The 23709-nt window shown below is 39.7% G+C and overlaps 1 protein-coding gene across 1 annotated transcript in view; it reads left to right on the plus strand.

Annotated features, from left to right (window-relative positions):
• LRMDA (leucine rich melanocyte differentiation associated) overlaps window positions 1–15243 on the plus strand; it is a 1350008-nt gene extending 1334765 nt beyond the window's left edge. The window contains exon 7 of the mRNA XM_069068315.1: window positions 13097–15243. Coding sequence (XP_068924416.1) covers window positions 13097–13176 — 80 coding nt within the window. The 3' untranslated portion in view covers window positions 13177–15243. The remainder of the gene's footprint in view (window positions 1–13096) is intronic.
• Window positions 15244–23709: the final 8466 nt, after the last annotated feature.

Consider the following 23709-nt stretch of genomic DNA (forward strand, 5'->3'; position numbering starts at 1 on the left):
GAAAGCAAAACCTTTCTGCTTCTCCCTCACTGTCATCTTCTCAATCAAACAAAATAATCTTCAGACAGGAGTGGGCAGAACAAACATGGTTAAAAGGGAATTGGAGCCCAAGATGGGTGAGAAGATAGAGGGTGTCTAGATGCTTTAAATTAGTTTAAATGAGTCTCCTGGCCAGCTGAATTATATGCCAGGATACTAAAAGAACTCACAGATATGATTACTGAACTGCTGTCAAAAATCTCTGACGAACTATAGAAAATTGGAAAGGCTCCAGAAGGTTGGAGAGAGGAAAACATTGCCTGGAATTTCAAAAGGAGGAAAAACATTAGATTTTGAAAAACATATACTACTGAACTTAATATGGGTCCTTCATGTAATTCTAGAACATATCATTGAAACACTTTGTGAATGTTTAATGAGGAAAGGGGACATCTACTGTTTGCAAGGCATTGGTATTAGGAATAGAAAATAACAAATGAATCGGCCCCTTCCATCAAGAAATTTTCATTCTATAGGGAAGATATAATATGTAAGCAAAGAGTATTAACATCATTTACGTATATACATCAGGAATCTAGGTGATGTGGTGGATAGATCTTGGGACCTGGTATCAGGATGACCTGAGTTCAAATCTGGCTTTAGACACTCACTAGTTATGTGTCCCTGGGCAAGTCATGTAACCAGTCTGCCTCAGTTTCTTTAACTATAAAATGAGGATAATAGTAGCCCTTGCCTCCCAGAGTGGTTGTGGGGATAAGTTGAGGTAATATTTGTAAAGTGATTTGTAAACCATTAAAGCATAAAGCATTAAAGTAAAGCATTAAAGCATAAAGATAAAAATGCTAGTTATCATAGTGTGTGGAGGCATCAACAACTTGGGGAATCAGGAAAGGTTTGGAGAGGAGGTGCTGCCTGCATTCAACCTTGATTCAAAGAGATGAAGAGGAGAAGATGCATTCCAAGTCTGGAGAATGGATGGTGCAAATGCATGGCGGTGGGAGATAAGGGTGTGAAGTTCACTGAGCAGTTAGAGTTCAAGAAGAAAAATATAATTGAATCATAATTAATTTTAATTATATATTTATTATATATCATAATTAAAATAAAATTAGAGATAAAATTAAGCTGGAGGAGTAGGTGAGAGCCAGCTTGTAGATGGCCTTAAAGGCAAGGGCCAAGAGTTTGTATTTTATCCCATAAGCAGTGGGAATTCACTGAGGATTTGGGGGCAGAGAATAGACATGGCTTGCATCTTTCATCGTAGGAAGATTTGGGGGGCTCCTGTGTAGAGGATTCCATTGTGACTGTAGAAGCTAGAAGCTGGGAGACCAATTGGAGTCTGTTTTAGTAATCTTGGTGAAATATGAAAAGGGGCTGAACCAGGATGTGAGTGCTCAGAAGAGGTCAAAAGGCTTGTCCATACCTGAAATGCTGGTTGGTGGATCAAGGTCATCCTGGAGGGAGGAGTTTATTGTTATGGTTCAGGCCTCTGTTTTATTAAGCATATTGTCTTGAATGGTACCAGTGGTAGATTATACATCCACTGTCCAAGAATCGATCTAGCTAATTTAGGAAGAGCTATATCATCAGATTAGCCTTAAGGTTATGAATATTTTAGCCACAGAAGTTCTTAGAGACCATCATTCCAGGTTACACCCGACTTTCTTTTTTCTTTCTTGGTCTTCCTCTACCATAGTATAAAAAAACTCTGCTCGCTGGAAGCTGTCTCCACTCCTATACTCCACAAATTGGAAGTACTTTCTGCCCTTGTGACTGATGTACTGATTCCTCTCAGAAACTCTGTATAAAATGGATGCCCAGACCAACCAGATTGGCATTCTTCTCCAGGCTGTTATGCACTGTCTTCCCTCATTAGACTCTAAGCTTGTTGAGGGCAGAGATTTTCTTTCTTTCTGCTTGCATTTATATTCCTAGTAATTAGCAAAGGTCTCGGCACATAGTTAACCCTTAATAAATGCATATTGTCCTGATCTGTGAAGCTATATAAGAGTTTTGATCTTCATTTTCAATGAAATAACAGACCTTCCAAGGCTTGAAGTATTTTGAATAAAGAGATGATATGTTTCTCAAATTTGTGAATGATGCAGATATGGAAAGAAGAACTAGTAAGTTGTATAACAGGGTCAGGATCCAAAAAGATCTCAGTGGGCTAGAGTGATAGGCCTAAGATAACAAAATGAAATGTATTCATGATAAATGTAAAGGTACACACTAGGGTTCAAAAATCAAATGCACAAGTAGAGGATAAGGAAATATTATTTGAGGAATAAGTATTCAAGGGAAAAGAAGATTTATAGATATTAATTGACTTCCAACTTGAAAAGATTCAGCAATGTGACGAGTGACCAAAAAATTTATGGTGCAGCCTCAGCCTTCATAAATGACAACAGTGTGATATATACAACAAAGTGGATAATAAAGTCACTCTATACAGTGCTATGCAGATGTAATCATGTCAGTATCCCACACATTAAGAGAAATATTGATAATCTAGAGCTCAGTCAAAGGATGGAAATCAGGATAGTAAAAGGGCCATTATCATGAAATATGAGGACCTTGTGGAGAGTTGGGAGGGTGTACTTTGGAGAAGAAAAGATTGAGGGAAATACTATCACTTGTCTTGAAGGGTTGTCATCTAGAAGAGGCATTAAACTTATTCTGTGAAACTCTAGAGGATAGACCTTAAAACCATTGTGTAGAAATTGCAGAGAAGCAAATTTCAGCTTTATGAAGTATTATCACTGTCCCAGGCTTAATAAGACATGTGTCAGGGGTGGCTAGATGGTGCAGTGAATAGAGCACCAGCCCTGGAGTCAGGAGGACCTAAGTTCAAATGTGACCCCAGACACTTAGCACTTACTAGCTGTGTGACCTTGGGCAAGTCATTTTACCCCAATTCCCCCCCTGCCTCCAAAAAGCAAAAAAAAAAAAAAAGACATGTCATTTCAGTTCTCAGCAATATTAGTAAATAATAGAATAAGACATTTGGCCAAAGTCCAACCCCATATGTATATCTGTGACATGAAGCACATTGTTTAGAAATCCTCACTTCTCTGTCTTCTCCATATCCATTATGACTACTCTCTTGTCTCACTTAAGATCCCCTTCAAGTCAAGCTAGAGATTTGGGATGGCTATATATGAATAGGATAGGAAGGGTCGAGGTTGAGACTATGACTTCCTACCCAAATTTTTGCCAATACGGAGAAAGTCTTTTTCTCTAAGATCTTATCAATCTGTTTTTGCATTTCTCCTTAGCACTTGAGCATAACTATGTATAAGGAATATATTTGATTTGTAGCCTATGCTCCGATGCAATCCAATTCAATTAGAATATTGTAATCCTTTTCTCTCTTTACAACTCAGTTCAGGTCCCAGCTCCTCCTTGAGGCCTTTTCTTATCCCTTTGGTAAATAATGTAAATAGCAACTTTATATTTAATTGATTAATTACTTCATTCCCACCTCCCTTTTCCCCCATTTAAGTTTCCCAAGAGTAGAGACTGTTTTTGTATCTCCAATTCTTACCAGAGTGGCACACAGTAGGTGCTTAATAAATATTTATTGAGCTAAATTGAATTGAATATTCTATGATTATCCACAACACAATAACATCCAGATCCTCAAGCAAAAAAGATCTTTTCCAACTTTCATCATTCAACTTTTCTCATTACTCAACTTTTCTCATTACTATCAGTAGATATTAAACATCACTTAGTAGAACTCATGGACCGAGGGGTCTTCTGACCCCCAGAATCTTCCCCTGGCTGAATGGTCCTTGTTAGAACCACAGAAACTTTTAGAAACACAAAAAAGGGATGGAGAGGGCTCAAATTCAGGTGCACAACCCGGATTTTGGTTTTTATTCACTTATTTGAAACCTGGCTCAGAGTTCTCACAAGCTGAACTCCAGACTGGCCAGGGTTAGGCGTAATTTATTAGGCCTCTCTAAACAAACTGTTTGCAGCTGCTCCTCTCATTTAATCCTCACAGAATGGAAGTTTCCACTTCTTTCTCCAACATTTAATTCAGTCCTAAATGTTATTTTGACATTCCTGGTGATAATAAAGAAAAGGGGACTTGGTTCCTTGGTCCCTGGGATTTGGAGGGTGATGAAAGAGGAAAGGGGAGCGCATCCTTTTGAGCTGAGCATGGTAGATGTCCTTTTTCATAGCTGGCTAATCCAGAAGAGAGCCTTGCAGAGAGATCTGACCCTATTGATTCAATTAGCATCGAGAATCAGCTCCCCTAGAAACATCTTAAAGGGCAGAGAAAGGAGAGTTCATGTGGTCAACTGTGTATTCTTTGCCTTTTTCTGTCACTGGCATCTAAATATAAGCACATAGAGGGCAGGATTATGGAATCACACATTTGCAGCTAGAAGGATATCAGAGAACAGAAGTCATTGTTTCTTATTCTCAGTCTAGCTGTGCTCACAAATAGCTTCTTAATAAAATTTTAGATAATGGCAGTGATTGGATTCCTAATATTTTACATTTATAATTTCTCCATGTTTCATAATTGTGTATCTACTAGTTCAACCTATCCCAACTAATCTAACAAGCTTTTGTATGTAATAATAGAATAATAATAGCTCACATTTATATAGTCCTTTAGAGGGTCTACATAGTGCTTTGCATGTGTTCCAACATTTGAACCTCAAAGCTCATAACACATCCCTATGATGTAAGATCTTTGATTATCCTCTTTTTACAGATGAGAAAACTAAGGCTGATTGAAATTAAGTGAAGGTAAATTTGCCCATGATCACACAGTTTATATGCATACAGATGCTATATTTCCATTCCTTTAGCAATATATTAAGACTGTCATCTCTCATAGGTCAAACACTACCAAGACACATTTGGCATAGTGCATGGAGTTCTAGGCTTAGCATCAGGAAAAACTGAGTTTGGATACTTCCTTGGACACTGGTTAGCTGTGTGACTCAAGGCCAAGTCACTGCACCTCAGCTGTGAAGTTAGGTTGTAAAAGAGATAGATCATCAGACTTGGAATCAGAAAGACTCATCTTTGAGTTCAAATTGGTCTCAGATATTTAGTAGCTGGGTGACCCTGAGCAAGTCACTTAATCCTGTTTACCTCAGTTTCCTGTAAAATGAGCGGGAGAAGGAAACGGCAAACCACTCCACTATCTTTGGTAAGAAAATCCCAAATGGGGTCACCAAAAATTAGATAAGACTGAAGAATAACATCTCAATTATCTCATCTGTAAAATGGGATCATTGCATGAGTAATATCTACTTCACAGAGCTGTTTTGAGGCCTAGATGAGACAGCATGAATCAAATGCTTTTAAAACCTTAGATGTCCATACAATTGCCAATTATTATCATTGTTGGTATTATTATTCATAGTATTACAGCTGACCATATAAAAATATGGTGCATTATAATAGTTTTGGTGATTGATGTTGATAATACTTGAGTAAAAGGAGTAAAGAATATAATGTCCTACTGTGTCTCTGACTGACATATAAATGGCTTTTATCTCAAAAAAAGAATCATTAACTACATCTCAAGGTTGTTGGGAGTTTCAAAGGAGACACTCTATGCAAACTTTTTTGCAAGCTTTAAAGTCCTTTGTAGAAGTCAGACATTATTATTGCTGTATTGAGCAATTCTTTATTTCTTTTGAATGGATAGCAACATGATAATTGGAAAGAGTAGTGGTTTTAGAATCCTGAGTTCAAATACCTGTCTCTACCATTTACAATCCATTGATTCTGTGGCTAGTGAAACTTATGTTAGTAGATACAGAGAGAATTTCTCAGTCCTGAAGGGACCAAGACAGAGGAATGTAATTTCTGCCTAAAAGTAGAGGCAATCATTAATTGCCCTTCATTTAAACATTTATATCTTGGATTAGCTGAATTCGAGATTTTTAGCCTAAACCTCCAAGGAGAGATGAAAGTGGCTTCAACCACATTTCCTGGGGTAGGTAGAGTGGTGAAGAAGCTTCCTCTAGTACCCTGACAATCAAGAATCAACCAATACACCCTGGATGGTCTTTCCTATCTAAATAACTCAAGTCTTAGGGTATCCCCCAGCCAACCCTCCAAGTGATACTGTCACTGCTTGGAAAGAGACTAATTCTTGGCTTCCCACAGGCATTTTCAGGGCTGTAACTTAACCTGCATAATTAGAACACACATTCCAGAGGGGGAAAACATTGAAAAGATAAAGGGCGTCTTTAAAACAGATTCTTCCCAATACAATTTTTTCATAATTATAGTTTTAAGAGCTTATGGTGATGGTGGAGATGGCCACTTAAGAAAAATTAGGAGTCTCATTTGGCAAGAGATGATCCCTCAGGAGACCATACATCGTCATCTTTCAGGGGCCCCCGAACAGCCGCCGTGCTCTGACAGCTGTGCGTTGCACTGATGTATTATAAGTACGCTTAGCTTATTATGACCAGAGCCAGCTATTTTAATTAAAAACACCACATATGTCATTGAATGTGTTGTATTTCCTCCAGTCCCAAGACATAATAAGTCAAGGAGATACAAACAAATAAATGCATTGCAGATGTGCCCGGAAACCAGCTCCTACTGAGGTACAAGCAGCGGTTTTCCAAATTTGGACCTTTGGCGCACCAGCCATCTGATGTCCTCCAGAGGGGAATGGGCCTGGTGTCATCTTCACCATTTATGTCAGTTGATATAGCTGGAAACAGAGGGAGATCTGGGAAGACAGGAGAAAGGGAGAGAGGAAAACAGTCACCTCCCTTCATTTATGAGCCAAGCCCATCATTTGATAAACAACCTTTCACGAGCTCTGAAGTCCCAGAACAACACACGGGATCGGGCCCTTATTTTGTGTTGTTTTATGTTATTTTATTTTTTTGGCCTTACTTTTTATTTTTCTTTAAACACAAGCTCCATTTCTGAAACAATCACATCCCAGCTGGGAAGGCCAGTGGGAATCTAGGTGGAGAAACCAGGGGAGAGGAAGTCTCCAAGGAGACAACACTTGCTTAATTTAAGCAATCACAGGCTGCCAGAGTTCAAAAATTTCAGCTGACTTTAACTGTCACTAGCCAGAGCACCTTTCTCCCTAGGCGAGCAGCCGTTGTTCGGCTGCCAGACGGTCCCCGTGCCGCTGCCGAGATGCCGGCCTAACAACTGAGCATCTTTCTCTCAGGATGGGATTTGAGGTGACAGCTCCTCACACTTTAGTTCTCCCATCACCTCAAGTGATGGGATTCAAGTCGAAATGAGAGTACCCTGCCCCCAACCCCTCCCCCCCAATCCTGCAAACTACAAATCTAGATTGACTGAGGTTCTCCTTAGGCCTCGAGACCCAACCTTCGTGACAGAACAGGCCTGCTAGGAACTTTACAACTGCAGCGGGTTTTGTAATGATGTCTGGAGAGATTTTTTTTTTTCTTGCAGAAGCAGAAGAAGAATACTACAAGTGATAGGAAATGATGTCAGCTTTAGTTAGGGCAGTAGACAGCGTTAGAATATACTTGGCATAATATGGCCTCGGTATCTCTGTCAGCATCTCTGTTTTCTGTCACCATACACAATCCCGGGCCTGTCTGTACTCCTGACAATGTCTTTTCGGATCAGGCATTCTCCAGTTTGGAGACTGGCTCTACTCACTACCACACAGCCTTCTTTGTTTGAAGTCTGCCCTTGTGTCATTAACGCTCTTGATGTCTATTTAAATCTGACGGTGAATGCAGTATCTGTTTTCCTGTCAAGAGATCATTGACAATATTAATACCTCATGTCCTTGCCTCATTTTCTAAGAGCTGACACCTAGCTGCCGTCTCCTGCATTCATCAAACGGCACTCTCTCCCTGGGATGTCGAAAAGCAGTCTTGCTTCCAGGCCCAAAGAAACAGGGTGCACCTCAAAAAGGGCTTTTATCAGAGCCAGCCTGAAAAGAGGCCCTGGGAATGTGCTTAATAAACATTTCATGCCCCTCCAATTTAGAGCCCAGGCTGCAAGATCCTCCAGCCCACATTCCAGGATGATTCCTTGTTCCATTTGGCATTTGATTACATGAGATCCAAAATGGAAATTCATACCAGAGATCAGCTTAGGGAAAGTCACCATGTCCCTGGATGCTAAAGTGGCAAGAGTGGTCATGGGGAGGAAGGAAAAGAGAGAGGGAGAAGGAAGAAGAGAGCAAGAAGAAAGGAGGGAAGGAGGGAGATTGAAGCAGGGAAAGAGAGGGGAGGAGAGAAAAAGAAGCAAAGAGAGAGGAAAAGAGAGAAATAAGAAGGAGGGAGGGAGAGAAAGAGAAGCAGGAAAAGAGAGGAATGAGGAAGAGAAAAGGAAGAAAAGGGAGAGGGAGGGAGAATGAGGGAAAGAGAGGAGAGAGGGGAGACAGGGGAGAGGGAAAAAGAAAAGAGAGAGAGGAAGGGAGAGAAAAAGAAGAAAGGAGAGAGGGAAGGAGAAGGAGAGGAGGAGGGAGAAAAGGAGGAAAAGAGAGGGAAGGAGAGAGGGAGAGGGAGAGAAGCAGGGGAAAAGACGGAGGGAGGAAGAAGGAAGGAAGGGAGGGAGAGACAAGAAAGGAAGAAAAGAAGGAAAGGAAAGAAAAATGAAAGGAGAGGAGGGAAGAAGGAAAGAGAAAAGGGAGGTAGAGAGAAGGGGAAAGAGGGATGGAATAGGGGAGGGATAGAGAGGGAGATATGGGGTGGGGGGCTTACAAGGATATTGTAACTCAGCCATTTGTGGTTTTACTCAAAAGGACAAATGTGTTTTTTATGAAATATGACAACCTTATCCATTTCTTTTCATAAAAATTCATGCTGTCCCAATGCTGTACAAAGAAATTAACATCCTGCAGCCCCAGCTTTCTAGGTTTTTGAGTAGCTTATTTGAATCAATTATATTGGAAGGAGGCTTGGTGAATTTTGAAAAGCATCTGAAATTCCTCAGGTCTTGGGGCTGCAGGAAACACAAACCCTGTTGCAAAGCAGAATATGCTCCATAAAATTCTGTTCATGACAAGAAAGCCTTTTATTTATTTATTTATTTTTACAATTTAGAATGCAAGTGAGTAAAAATGTTTATCCCATACACTTTATTACAAGCGTGGGCAGGGAGAAGGCTGAAATGGCACCCAGAGAGTGTAACTCTGTGGGGCAAGCAGTTTCCTGAATATGAATCATTTCTGAGAGTTAGTTACGGTGCATAGAAAATATATGGTCATAATTGGTCCATGACTGGTCAGTGATTGGCTTGGCAGGCAGTTTGTTGTGTTTTAAAAGAGAAGAGATAGAATTTCCTGTCTACTAATCAGTTATTGGCTTTGAGCATCTTAGATAGCTTGGAATTTATCTCTAGGTTATCTTTACACATGATTTGGGGAAAAAAGGCATAATAACAGGTATTATCAGTTCAGCACTGTAATAGAGGCTTTTCCACCAAAAAATGTCCTTCCTAATGACAAAGAATAACAATATAGTACCTTACTCTTTCTGCTACCAAAATCCCAAAGTACAAGTCCTTTCTGTCCTGGAAGTTAATGCTATTAGTATGACCCCCAGTGCTACAGAATTCAGCACCAGATACAGAGCTGCTCTTCCCTTCCCACCAAGTGAAATCTCAGAGGTCACCTCTCCACCATGGGAAAGAGCTAGGAGAGGCCTTCCATATGTGTCCTCTTTGTCCATACTCTCTGCTTCCAGGCAGCAGATGTCTATTGGAAATTCAGAGCCTTGGGTCTGACTGACATGGAGGAGGTCAGATTTGGGGTTCTGTAGTTGAAGGAAAGTGACTGCAGAAACATCATCCAAGTTTTAGGGAACCTAACTGGAAAAGCTTCCACCTAGCCCTACTATTCCATTTCATAGCAGTATGGTGACCATGATGGTGACCATGGGTTCTTGAGTCTTCCGCAAGTGGACCCCAGCCTCTGATAGTTTCTTTAATGTAGGCAAGTTTTGGAGTATGGGTCTGATATAGATGGTATGTCTATTTTTTTTTGAGGACCAATTCAAAGGAGTTACTTCCTGAGCTGGTCACTGAATGGTAAAATCTTCAACCATAAAAACTCTTAAAGACAATGCACGTTGCTAGGCACGGTGGCACTGACCAGTACCTGCTGTTGAAGAGTCTAACGGATTATGGATCACTTGAGTTAGGGAGTTCTTAGCTGCAGTGTGCTAAACCAACTGGATCTCAGCACCATCTGGAAACAAAATGGTGACCTTCCAGGACTTGGATGCCAAAGGGGGTGAATTGGCCCAGGTGCAGGTTGAAGTTTTTGTGCCAATGAGCATTATGTCCATGAGTGGCTGCTGGGCTTCCAAATGGGACAATTTAGGGAGACTAAGTCTCAAAAAAATAATAATAATAATCAAAATATAGAGGGGCTTCAGGCTTTGTCAGTGGAGGAAAAATTAAACAGATTCATGATTGCTGAATTAATGTATTATGGACTAGGAATATCTTTCTAATCTGAACTTGTCTTTATTATCTGGCCATAGTTGAGAGAAGAGCCCAGAAATCCTATCAATTTTACAAAAGCAATCTATGTATCTGAGTTTGGATATTTTCACTAAAATCAAATGATACCTAATGAGAGGGAGTGATTATAAATGATAAATATTGGGATATGGAAAAATTTAATTCCTCTTAATTCCTCTCATAATTTTTGTAGGTGTACTTGATTTTTTGATAGGGAAGTGATTTGAAGAGGACATTTGGGAAATGATGAATGAATTGATTTAAATGTATGACTAGGGACTATTTATGGTCTTCCATAATCTCCATGTGCAGTGCATTTAGAAGCACAGATTTCCCCCCATTAATCTGAAGATGGAAACCAAATACTTGTATCACTAGGATGTCACAAGGACATACCTTGAGATATACCTTGGATGTCTGTGGATGTCAACCACCTATGTGATGATTGCATCTTACACCTAAATTATGATGATCTAGAAAGCTGTCATTTCCTTGAATGGGCTTTCAGCTCATCAACAATCCAGGATTCCTTCATGTATAGATGTATATATAAATGTATAGATCAAAACACATTCATAGCTTCTCATCAAGTGACAATAAAACTTCAACTCAATTCAATTCATTAAATATTTATGGAGTGCCTACTATGTGCTAAGTGCTTTTTTTGTAAAAAAAAAAAAAGGCAAAAGAGTAACTAGAATATACTAGGTGCTTAATAAATGTTTGTTGATTGGTAGTTATTTTGTACTTGGTGTTTTCTTCTGGTACAATGTAAGCTCCTTGAAGGTAAGAACTATTTCATTTTTGTCTTTGTATAGAAAGGAAAGAAGACAAGGAAAGAAAGAATGAGAGAGGAAGTGAGGGAAAAAAGGAAGAAGAAGGAAGGGAAAGAGGGAAGAAAGGAGTAACTGTTTCAAGATATTGCTGTTACTTTCAAGTTGCATTTCATCACCACTAGGAGCAGCTAGGTGATATAGTGGATGGAGTGCTGGCCCTGCAATCAGGAAAACCTTAGTTCAAATCTGACTTGAGACACATAGTTTGTGTGACTCTGGGCAAGTCAATTAATCTCTGTATGCTTCATTTAGATTAACTTAAAATGGGGATAATAATGGCACCTACTTCCTGGAGTTGTTGTGAAGACCACATGAGATAAGCTTTTTAAAGTTCTTAGCAAAGTGCCTGGAATAAAAATAGGTGCTTAGTAAATGCTTATTTCCTTCCTTCCTTCCTTCCTTCCTTTCTTCCTTCCTTCCTTCCTTCCTTCCTTCCTTCCTTCCTTCCTTCCTTCCTTCCTTCCTTCCTTCCTTCCTTCCTTCCTTCCTTCCTTCCTTCCTTCCTTCCTTCCTTCCTTTTTCTATTTCTGGAATGACTATAGTAGGTACAGGTGGCATTCCAGCTGTCTAAGTGTTTTGAAGGTTATTAAAACAATGCCTGGTACATAGTAGGAGCTTAATAAATGTTTATCATCCAACTCATTAGCTGTCACATGGAAGAGGGAATAGACTTGACCTAGTTGGCAACACTAGGAGAGATTGAATAGCAGAAAGGCAGGTTTATACTTGAGGTAAGGAAAATTTTGCTGACAATTAGAGCCATTTAGAAGATACAGTGGGCTGCTTTAGGACATAATGAGTTTCCCATCACTAAAAGTTTCCAGGGGGAAAGTTGAATGCCCACTTGTTATATGTATCACAGAAGGAATTCTTATACAGGTGTGGGGAGGCCCAGATGGACAGCAAGATTGCTTCTTGCACTGAGATTCTGTGAACCCATAGGATGGCATATGTGTATAGGGGAGGGTCATGCTGGGAAGTATTTAACAACTAGCTCTCCCAAAAAACAAAACAAAACAAAACATAAAAGCATTCTAGACACACGTTTATGCTTAATCAGCATGATTAACATTTCTCTATCACTTTTTCAAGTCTAAACAATCAACAAAACAATAAATTGAACCCCATTTTGTAATGTTGGCTGATTTCTGAGGCATAAAGTATTGTAATGAAAATTTAACAATCAGGAACCCATAGGAGCTTTCTCTAGCACATGCCTGGACAATGTTTTCTTTTCTTTTTTTTTTTTTCTTCTGCAGTTTACCTGTAAGCCTCCACTCAATTCTGGCCTTTCCTGGTGGTATGGTGGTGATTCTCAAAGCCTACAACTCTAGCTTTGGCCAGTCTTGCAACTGAAAAGGTTTTGAATGATGGGCCTGGTGTCAGGACCAGCTATCCCCAGGTTGAGTTCAAGGTCATGCATTCTGCAGCCACAGGCACCTTTATCCACCATTGGCTAGGTCAGAGAAGGATGGAAATCTGCCCTGGTGGATGGAGGGCTCACATCAGCAAAATCATAGATCCTGGAATAATTGTGAATAAGGAAAGAATAAGTCTCTATAAACCCATTGTGATCATACAAACCATGGAAGAGGGCAAGGCACTCCCAGGTGCCATGGGGGCTGCCTGCAGAGTGGCAGCTCTGAAGACAAGAAGATAGAGTACTTCCTTTCTGCTGCTTAATTCGTTTGCTGCCAGAAGCTTGATGTGAGATCCCATTACAGCTCTGCTCCCTGCAGCTCCCAGTCTACCCACTGCAGCACCTCTAATAATGTGTTTCCTTTTATTTGCAGGTGTTCTAGGAAGGTGTCACTATGTTTACTATGGGAAAAACTCCGAGGGCAACAGGTTTATTCGAGATGATCAGCTCTAAAGCTGAGACCAGCCTGCCCGGCCCAATTTCATGAGTATAAGCAACAGGAAGAAAAAGAAAGAAACAAAGAAAAGAAAAAAGGAGAAAAAAAGGAAAAAAAGAAATCTAACCAACCCAACACGCATTTGCACAATCAAGGAAACTGCCTCAGTGTTCTAATACCTTCTGCTGACTTTGCCAGACCTGTCAAGACCATCCTTCTGTCTTAGTCTGAGTCGTCACATAGAGATTGACACATTGCCTTTAAGCAGGTCTCATCCACCAGCATGACAGACAGCTGCAGCCAGGCATCGGGGCTGACAGGATGAACACCATGATAGATTGCCTGGTCCATCCACGGCTCGCTGGGGAGCAGAGGTCACACCTGGGGCCCCTGTGAGCATGCTCAGTTAGCTTTTGCCAGTCAAAGAGACTCCTGTCTTCAGCTGGCCTGTTGAGTGAGAGCTGTGTGGAATATCCAGATGGTTTTTACAAAACAAAAATGGTTCTGATGGTGGGGAAGGGCAGGGAGGCCTCAGTCCCTATCTATGTTTCCACAAGGTAGATGCTCACATTTCACACACGTGAGGCCCCCACTGCCACCCTCTTCCCTCCCTCCCCCCAACACCCCCAGCCCCCAAAGCATCTTTATCACGAGCAGAGCTTCAAGGTCTATCATTCCTCTGAGGAAGGATATTTGCTATCAGGGATATTTCGTGACTTGCTTCCAAATGATACAAACTTCCAGTTTTTGTAAATATTTTTCCCCCAAGTTCTGATACTGAATCAGGGGGCTCTGGATTGGTAAAGGGCTTCCACATCCCAGATTTAGACTCTGTGATGCCTTTCCAGAGTCAGGCCTTACTGTAAGTGTTTTGGAACATGATTCCTTTTCAGTCTGGTGGCAGGCCCCTTTTTTCTTATTCATCTACACTTTAAAACTTGCCTCTGTCCCTACTTGGACTAGGACATTTCTTGTCAGATATTGTCTTCATGATCTGGACACAATTACAATATAGGTGTGCCTGCCTACACCTGGTTTACTCCTCCTTAGGGAATCTCATTTGGGATTTTTTTTCCGTTACTAAGAGATAAGAAGTAGGATGGCTAAAACAATAACAAGGAATTGAAGGGAGAAGAAGCCCCCTTCCCCTGCCCCAAATATTTCAGAAAAGACAACAGATCCTTTAATATCCTTCAGAAGAGCTATCCTGAATGAAATCTGTAGTGCTTGAGTTGGGGCAGTATCTTTGAGTATTCTTGGTGGTTTTGTAATAATATCTACCACCTGGGATTGGTGATCTTATGTGAAGTACCCACTTAGGAGATAATTGAGGAAATAGTTGATGAAACTGGAAAAAAAAGCCTGGGTTTTTTTTTTTTTTAATTTAAATTCAGACCAAGTACTTAGCATCCTGTTATCTTCACAGGTTTCCCAAAGCAAGATTAGTTGACGGGTGGCCAGATCTAAAAAATGAACCTAGCAAAGTGCAAATCTTCAAGAAAATTCCACTCTAATGATAAATACCAAGTCTTGCAGGTGACCAAGTGGCCATCCCATTTTGATGGGTATGTGAAGCCATGGGTCTTTCACATCCTTGGATAGATAATCTGGAACTTACCTTTTGAACTGATTATATAGGTTTAAAAGAGTTGCTGGAATAAGGATTCAACATAGTCATGACAGAAGAACTGCCAAACAAAGTTCCTCTGTTGATTCTACAACCTTCACTAATTAATTACTTAGAGGAATTTGTAAAGTGATCCTTAAGGGGGAAAAAAAGAATTAGAAGTGTTTGGTTTTGGTATTTTTCCCTTGGGCATAAATAATGGGAAAGTACCTTTCTCTCTGATCTGAACAATAGCACTAGGGGAATGCCTTGAGTTAGCTGCATTTGAACCCCACCCTAGCTCTTTGCAGAGAAACATCAACACATGTTTTGTCCACAGCATATTATGGGCAGCAAGAGTTCTGGGCAGGGGCAGCAAGACTAGTCCGATGTCATATCCAATCTGGCAACACATATATCCTTGTCTTTATAAAAGGCTTTAACCCTGCCTCAAACAATAAAAAAGCACTTGCGAACTGACCACAGAATTTTTCCATCTTTATTTTTCTTACTTGTTTACTTTTCTTAATGTCAGAACCATTTGTATCAAGTTCAGGAATGTCTCTCTCAATGCAGGCTTTAGAGGCACAAATATTTTCGGAATGAGCCGTGGACCACATTCATACTTCTCCTGGTGTGGTGTTTATTTATTTATTTTTTTTGTTTCCTCCCAAATGGTGTAATAACTTGAATTAAGATTTGCTTTACTATAATTTCGGAAAAGGTCACCCCTCCCATCTATCCTTCTTCTTGAACAAGGCACAGTAAACTTGGCTCTGGCTTTCAAAAAGATAATGGCGATGAATTCACAGGCAGTGGCTGATGGCTGTGTCAGGTCCCTGATCATCATTGGCTAGAGCTTAGACCTCAGGCTTCAGCCTGACCTGTCAGCAGTGATATTAGTTGGCCACATGGTCCCACTGGGGTTTTCCTAATTCTGGATTTTCCAAGTAGTTAGAGAAGCAATAGGGATATAAGGCATATGTAATTTCCTCTACACCTCAGTTATGAACTCAGGCAAAACCCTGTTCTTCCTCTTCCTTTGGGAAAGGTTGCCCTCCTTTACCCTCTTCTATTCTGGTTGCCTGCTATGCTGAACCTCTTCTTCATGAAAAATAATGTCTTCTGGACTCCCTATACCCCAAGAGCTTACTCTGACTTTAGAGACACAAAGAGGCCAGCGACTAGACTAAAGCAAATTGAGGACTGAGCCTCCCAATGCCTCAGGGAATGTTAGTATAACTGAGCTCCTTTCTAAGCCACATAATGTTATAGGACAATTTCTTCCTTGAGAAATTATGCTTTGGATTGTAGGAATCTTATTAAAAGTACAAGTATTGCAATCACTTACATTTACTCTACCAGCCTTTCTCATAAAGCCTCCATCTGTGTGTTTCTTTAAATAGATACACATTAGAAGAGATTATCTCTGGATGGGCTATGTCTCTGGGTGCTGTATGTTTTCATGTATTCATGTGTACCAAAGAATAAAAGAAAAGTAAAACACAGTTCCTGGATGAAAGCCGTTTATTTTTCCCCCAGCGGAGTTGTATCTCACACATTTTCAAGGGAAAATATTTCCTTGATGTTACTAGGAAAAACACTACACTGCTTTTTTCTTCTTTGGTAATGTATAGATCAGAACCTGGAAGTAATGGTATCTTTTGATTGAAACAATAATGATGTTCATTACTTTCTTCTGACACCAGTCGTCCATGTTGGTCCTTTGTCACTGGCTGGGGTTTGAGGTACGGTGGAGTCATCATGGTGGAATGGTAACAAGGCTTGAGGTCTGATCCTGCTTCTGTTGCCAAGTAGCTATAGCACCATGAGCAAATTAGTTTCTCTCTCTGGGTCTCAATTTCTTCATCTGCATTAGGATAAGGTCAGGCCAAAAGGATGTCAAATTCTCTGTAAAGTTCTATGATTAGGAGATGATGCCTCCTGTTGAAAACTATCCATATCTTCTGACCATTATACCTGATTCCAATCTCACTTTGCTTAATTGTCTATTCTACTTCTTTGAAGGGTCTTAATTTTAGAGGTGGGAGGGTTCATAGAAGCCGTCTTGTCCAATATCCTCCCTCCTCATTTTATTGATGATACGACTGAGGCTCAGAACGATTTGATGTCTTTTCCAAGTTTATACAGATAAAAAGTAGCAATCAGGATTTGAACCCAGGCCCTCTGATTCCAAAGTCAATATTCTTTTTTCATTGTACCCAAAGATAACAGGTAGATACTTCAGATACATGTGTTTTTTTTTGTTCCTTGTAGAGCGGCCAAGTCATACTACCTCGAATATAATTTTCTTCCCCAATGCTCATGTGAATGCAGGTGTTAGGCCCTTTACCCACCCTGTATAGCAGCATAGTCAATGAACCTGCAGATACTTGAAAGTATCTTACTGCCTTTTAATGTTGATGAGTCATTTCTGTCGTGTTTGACTCTTCATGACCCCATTGGGGCTTTCTTGGTAAAGATACTGGAATGATTTACTATTTCCTTCTCCAGCTCATTTTACAGATGAGGAAACTGAGGCAAACAGGGTTAAGTGACTTTCTTAGGGTCACACAACCAGTGTCTGAGGCGGAATTCGAACTCAGGAAAATGAGTCTTCCTGATTCCAAGCCCAGTGCTCTATGCACTTTGGCACCCCCTAGCTGCCCCTTATTACCTGTAGGCATCTAGACAGCCTTTTTAAGTGGCACTCAGGGCCATCTAACCCTAACATCTCTCTTCCATGACCTGCCCTGATATTCCTCAATCAGCAAATACCTGCTATGTGCCAGGAATTGTGCTAAGTAATGGATATTCAAAGACACAATAGCCCCTGCCCTCAAAGAACTTACATTCTAACAGGAGAAACAAAACCAATATCTACATCTATCTGGGTGAATTTATAATATTCTCATATAGAAGGACACATTTGAGTTAAGCATTGAAGGAAGGGGGCAGCTAGGTGGCACCATAGTGCACAGAGCACTGGACCAGGAGTCAGGAAGGCTCATCTTCCTGAGTTCAAATCTAGCCTCAGACACTTAGTAGCTGTGTGACCCTGGGCAAGTCACTTAATCTCTCTCTGTCTTGATCTTCTTCAACTGTAAAACAGGGATAACAACAGCATTTAGCTCCCAGGGTTTTTGTGAGGATCAAATGAGATAATTTTTAAAGTGCTTTGAAAACCTCACAGTGCTATATAAACACTAGTTATTATATGTGTGTGTTTTAAGTTAAAGGATAAAATGATCAGAGCTGTGCATTACAAAGATTAATATGGCTACAGTGTATAAGATAAACTGGAAGTAAGAGAGATTGGAGAAGGAGAAGAGTTAGGAACTAATGCAATAATGCAGGAGTGAGGACCTGACATTTGGAATGAAGAGGAGGAATTCAAGGAATATTGTAGAGGTCCCAGTAGCCATTTGGGGAGTACTGAGGAAAAGAAAATTTTCACAGATGATTTGAATTTCTAGGACTAAGTAAGTGAAAGGTTGATAATAGATAGTGGTATCATTTAAGGAAATGATCAAGTCAGGTACAGGTACCAAGGGAAGATGATAAAATCAGGTTGAGTTTTAGGAATGATTATAATATTCAACTAGAGCTCTCCAGGAAACAATTGGAAATACTGGTTCAGATTTTAAGAGGGAGGGAGGGTAGAAGAGAAACAGAGACATAGACAGACAGACAGAGAGATTATAATCGAAGCCTCTAGAATAGACCAGATCATCGAGAGAAAATCTGGAAAGAGAACCTTGGGAGATGCCAACTTAGAGGAACCAGTTGACTTTCCTATTAAAATTTAAGTTCCTTTTTTCTTTCTCTGTATCGCCAGTGCCTGGCACATTGTAGGTACAATGGTTGTTAATTGTTAATGGTAGAGGAGCCATTGAAGGGGATAAAGAAAGGAGTGGTAGGAGAAGATAGAAACAGGTCTAAAATGATAATGTCATGGGGAGATTCTTCTTATTTCTGACTTCTGAGCTGTAGAGAGGTTCTCTGGACAGGCAAATCACTGGACAGTGTTAATTCCCTTTGTCCTAAGTTCTTGTTATCCAATAAATGAGACTGTTCTGTTTTTCAGGATATTCTGGTTTTGAGCGTGGCCTTTAAAAATCTATGCACACTCCAAAAATTGGTGAGCTGAGAACACATTTAAGAGGAGAAGAGCTATATACAGAATTGGACTCCATTCCCTATTCCCTTCATGGAGAACTGCATAGTCATATGGTCACTCTAAGACACCAGAAAAAGAGCTCTTAAATGAAAAGTCATTGTACCTAAATAGAGTTCCAGAATCAAAGAATCAGAATGTAAGAACTACAAGACACTGAACTGCACTGACTTCTTATGGGTTTGGGTACAAGAAATTCATGGTTTTTTGTTTGTTTTTTGCCAATTAAAGTTCATTCTATATTTGATGGCTTGTTAGCCTGAGTACTTGCTTGAGAGCTGATTCTCTCTTTTTCCTTCAGTTCTTTCTGTCTTCTGTCTCTCTCTTCTCTCCCTTTCCATCCCTTTTCCTTCCCCTCCCCTCCCCCTTCTCCATCTCTCTCTCTCCTCCCTCCTCCCCTCTCTCTTCATCTCTCCCCCCTCCCTCCCTTCCTCCCTCTCTCTTTTTCCCTTTCTCTCTCTCTCTTCCTCTCTCACTCTCTGCCTCTGTCTCTCTGTCTCTGTCTGTCTCTGTCTCTCTCTCTCTCTGTCTCTCTGTCTCTGTCTCTCTCTGTCTCTTCTCCCCCCGCCCCCCACCTCACTCTGGGGTACCCTGAGTGGTGCATATGCCAAAGACATTTTAGAGACAAGTCTTAAGTTTGAACATAATCTGAGAGCAACCAGAAATGAAACAAAGAACTGTAGGATACAACAATCAAGGTTTCTGTTTATATAACAGTCGGCCATTAGTAGAATATGGTCCTTGTAACAATTCTCAGAGGTAGGTAATACAAGTATCATTACTAATTTACATATGAGGAACTGAAGCTTGAAGAGGTTAAATGATCTGTTAATGAGGTTAATAAAAGATTTTTTTTTAAGATCCTAGATATAGCAAGAGGTAGAGATAGGACTCAAAATCATGTAAATGAAGGCAGGAGAAAAGTACAGAAAGGCCAAAGTGATCAGTGGTGTCAAATGTAGTGGAGAAGGAAGAATGAGAAAAGACTTGGATCTGGTGATTAGGAGGTGATTGGTGAAGGCTGAAAGGCACCATCAGGGGAATCATGGGAGCAGAAACCAAATTGTTTGGCACTGGGGAATGAATGAGAGGTGAGGAAATGAAGTCAGTGGGTTGGGGGAGCTGAAGGGAAAGAGAGAGGCAGCTATAAATGGAGGGGACAGCATGGTCTTAGGGAAGCATTTTTGCTTAGTTTATTAGGATAAGTTGACCCATATTGGCAAGAAAAATACTTTGCAAATTACTAAAGACCTTTGTTTCTAACAACACATACAACACAAGACCATGCCACAACATAACATAACATGAATAACACAACAATTTCCCAGTAAGCTAGCATGCCTCTTTTGGTGATATACTACTACTACATAAATTCCTGACATAGGACAGAAAAAGGGAAGCAGGCAGCCATGGTGATACCGGAGAAAGAGCTCTGACTCAAGATTCAGAGCTGCTGGGTTCAGACCCCAGTTCTGGCAGTTTTGCCTTGTGTGGCCTTTCTGAAATCACTTAACCTCCCTCTATCTCAATTTCTATATTTTTAAAGATTTTCTCTTGATTGCCTCTGGGTCCCTTACAACTCTAGAGCTCAATAGATTATCCAAAGATTAGCATTCATAAGGACAACTTGTGAACTTTGTGGGATAGAGTCCCTGGAAAACACTGAGGGACACACTGATCAAATATTATTAGGTGAATTTTCATGGTTAAGGTTGCTCACTGAATTTCAACTTTAGTCAATGGATTATTCTATTATTATTATTATTTTAAGGAAACTTAAGTATATAAAAGCTCTTTGATTGCCCCAGATATGTTCTGTTTTGTATCTTTACTGAAAACCATGCCATCATAATCAGATGGTAAGGTATGCTGTGATTTGAACTCCCAGAGTTTATGTTCTAAAGGTATTCGAGCTCACAAAGGCAACATAGCATTTAGGTAAATGCCCTGGGCTAGGACTCAGGAGACCTGGGGCCACTTCTTGCTCTTGTACTCACTTTCCAGGCTGCCTTTAATAACGTATTTTATCTCTATGAGTTTCATGTTCCTCAACTCTTAAGTTAGGTGGGAAAAAAAAGTTTCTCTAAAGTTCATTTCTTCTCCAGACTGTCTATGGAAGCATATTGTGTTTCTTCTTCTTTCTCATTGACTCTTGCCAGATCATATTGAGTGAGTTCCTCTATTCAGTAGCAGAATTATATATGTCAACAGCTCAGAGAGGATTCATGCTTACTTAGGAAGTAAAGTCATCCGAAATGAATGTTTGCCCATTATGCCCAAGTCATAATGTGGAATGAACTACAGGAATCCAGGTGGTATGCTAGGGACAAAAGATAGAAGATGAATTGGGTAGTGGTGTTCTGTCACTTTATAGAGTTAGCTTTGTAAGAGGAGCACTCAGAAACCATTTATTGTCTCATGGGTATCTTGCTATAATTGAGGTAAGTTGCTACCAGTTGGACATTAATGCCTTGGTTATGCCCTATAGGCTTCCCATGAAGTGAGAAAAAGATAATTTTTACAACTCTAAACTAAAAAACTAGATTTTTTTCCCCCTGGAGTCAGGAAGACCTGAGTTTACATTCAGCCTCAGACACTTACTAGTTGTGTGACCCTGGGCGATTCACTTAACCCTGTTTGCCTCAGTATCCTCATCTGTAAAAATGAGCTTGAGAAGAAAAGGGAAAGCTACTCCAGGATCTTTGCCAAGAAAAGCCCAAACAGGGTCATTAGAAATAATATAACAGATTGTGCCAAATCACTAATAATAGAAATTCAAGTCAAAACCTTTGGTATTTAACCAAATACCCTCGAAAATTGGCAGAACATCCACTAGATGTATTCAGTTTTGGGGAACTTTCGGAAAGAAAGGCATACAGATACATTTTTGGTAAAGTTACAATTTGGTCAGTTACCCTGGAATGCAATTTTGAATTATGTCTTTTAAAATTGACTAAAAATCTGTGCCCCTTGACTGAGAGATCTCTCTATTAGGTACATACCCAAAGGAGTGCAAATAAAGAAAAAAAAAGCCCAGTTCCATATAGACTAAAATATTAAAAATATATTTTGTTTTCTTTTGTGAGATCATTTATTTTAAGATTATAAAGTATAACTTCTCAAAGGTTAAATGGTTAAATTGTGGCACATGAATTTAATGGAATATTGTAACTCCATAAGTAATTTAGAATATGAAAAATTCAAAGAAGCATGGAAAGATTTGAATGAATTGATGCAGAGTGAAGTAAGCAGATCCAGGAAGACAATTTGCATGGTTAATGCAAGGATAAAAATGGAAAGAAAACAATACCTTTCCCTCAATGAAACAGTATATAACGATCAAGCTTTATCCAGAAAAGAAAAAAAAGTGTACCTCCTTTCCTTACTTGCATAGATGGGTAACTATGAATGTGGAATTTTGCATATTTTATCGGACATAATTGATATGTTGGTAAGTTTGCTGAAATGCTCCCCCTACCCCCCACTTCTTTCTATTTTGTTCTTTCTTAGGGGAGATATATCTTTGGGAATATGATGGGGGATATATGTTTTTTTTTTAATGAAGTTTTCATTAAACTTTTTACAAGAGAATATGGTTTTGCAATTCAAACAAGGGGCCAATCTTGTCAGCATAGTAACTTTGGGAGACCATAAGCTATTTCCATGATAGTGTCTTTGTTAAACACATATTTTGTGACCCTTATTTCAGAACTGCCTTTAGGATGAGTTTACAAGCTTTCACAAGAAAATTCTTTTATTGTTACCATACCTCAGTTTCAAACAACAGGAGTACTTATTGCCTATTTTGATCAACCATCTTATTCACTAGATTTGGCTTTTAACAATTTTTGTTTATTTCCAAATATCAAATTCACACCCAGAAGATACGTTTTATCAGTCATTAAATATAATTAAAAGAATTGGTCACAGTGTTTTTGTAATTCCAACAATCCCAAAACTAGAGTTCAAAAAATCATTTGAAAAATGGCAGCATTTTTGAAATAAATCTTTCCAAGGGATACTTTCAAAGGCACAATATTTGTCTGGATATTTTGAGTTTTGGAGATGTTTTTGTTTTGTTCTTTTTTTTTTAAAAATCAATCATTCACATTGCTTCCTTCTAGAACCTGAAAGAACTTGTTCTGTCAGCTTCAAGGTAGATCAAAGGCAGTTGGATGGAACTTCCTGATTGGTCATGTTTTCCCTTTGCCATATCCACCAAGGTGTGTATTTTCACATGCTTAATCAGTCTGGTCTATGCTATAATTACAGGATAATTTTCCCCCCTTCCCTTCTAAACTACATTGTTCTCACCTTATTTCATTGAGTGCTGAAACAACTAGATTTTATCATTATTTGACTCTGTTTTCATTGGAAGTTAAATTGTTAACTGTGAGTGGACACTTATTTGTGATGACTTCCTGATATCTTGGTCTCTTCCTCACTTTGCTCTTTGGTTCCTTTCCTAGAGGTTTTTGTTTATTTGTTTGTTGGTTTGTTTTTTTCACCTCTTTTCTCTTTAGGATACTATTTTCCCCTTTCATGAAGCTTGGCAGAAACTGACAAAGGGAAAAGATTATGGCCACTCACTCTCTGTACATCAGCAACATGAATTTCCATGGCTATTTTTATTGCAATCAAAAGAAAATAAATCCCCCCCTCCCCCAATAGAGAACTATATTCCCATAGATAAGTCACCTAACCTCTTTGGGCCCTCCTTCATTCATCTGCAAAATAAAGGGGATAGACTATGTAATCTCTAAATTC

The sequence above is a fragment of the Petaurus breviceps genome, unplaced genomic scaffold, assembly GCF_028583685.1.
Source record: "Petaurus breviceps papuanus isolate PSGF00001 unplaced genomic scaffold, PetGlider_PUasm1.0 90762, whole genome shotgun sequence".
In the NCBI taxonomy this organism is placed as follows: Eukaryota; Metazoa; Chordata; class Mammalia; order Diprotodontia; family Petauridae; genus Petaurus; species Petaurus breviceps.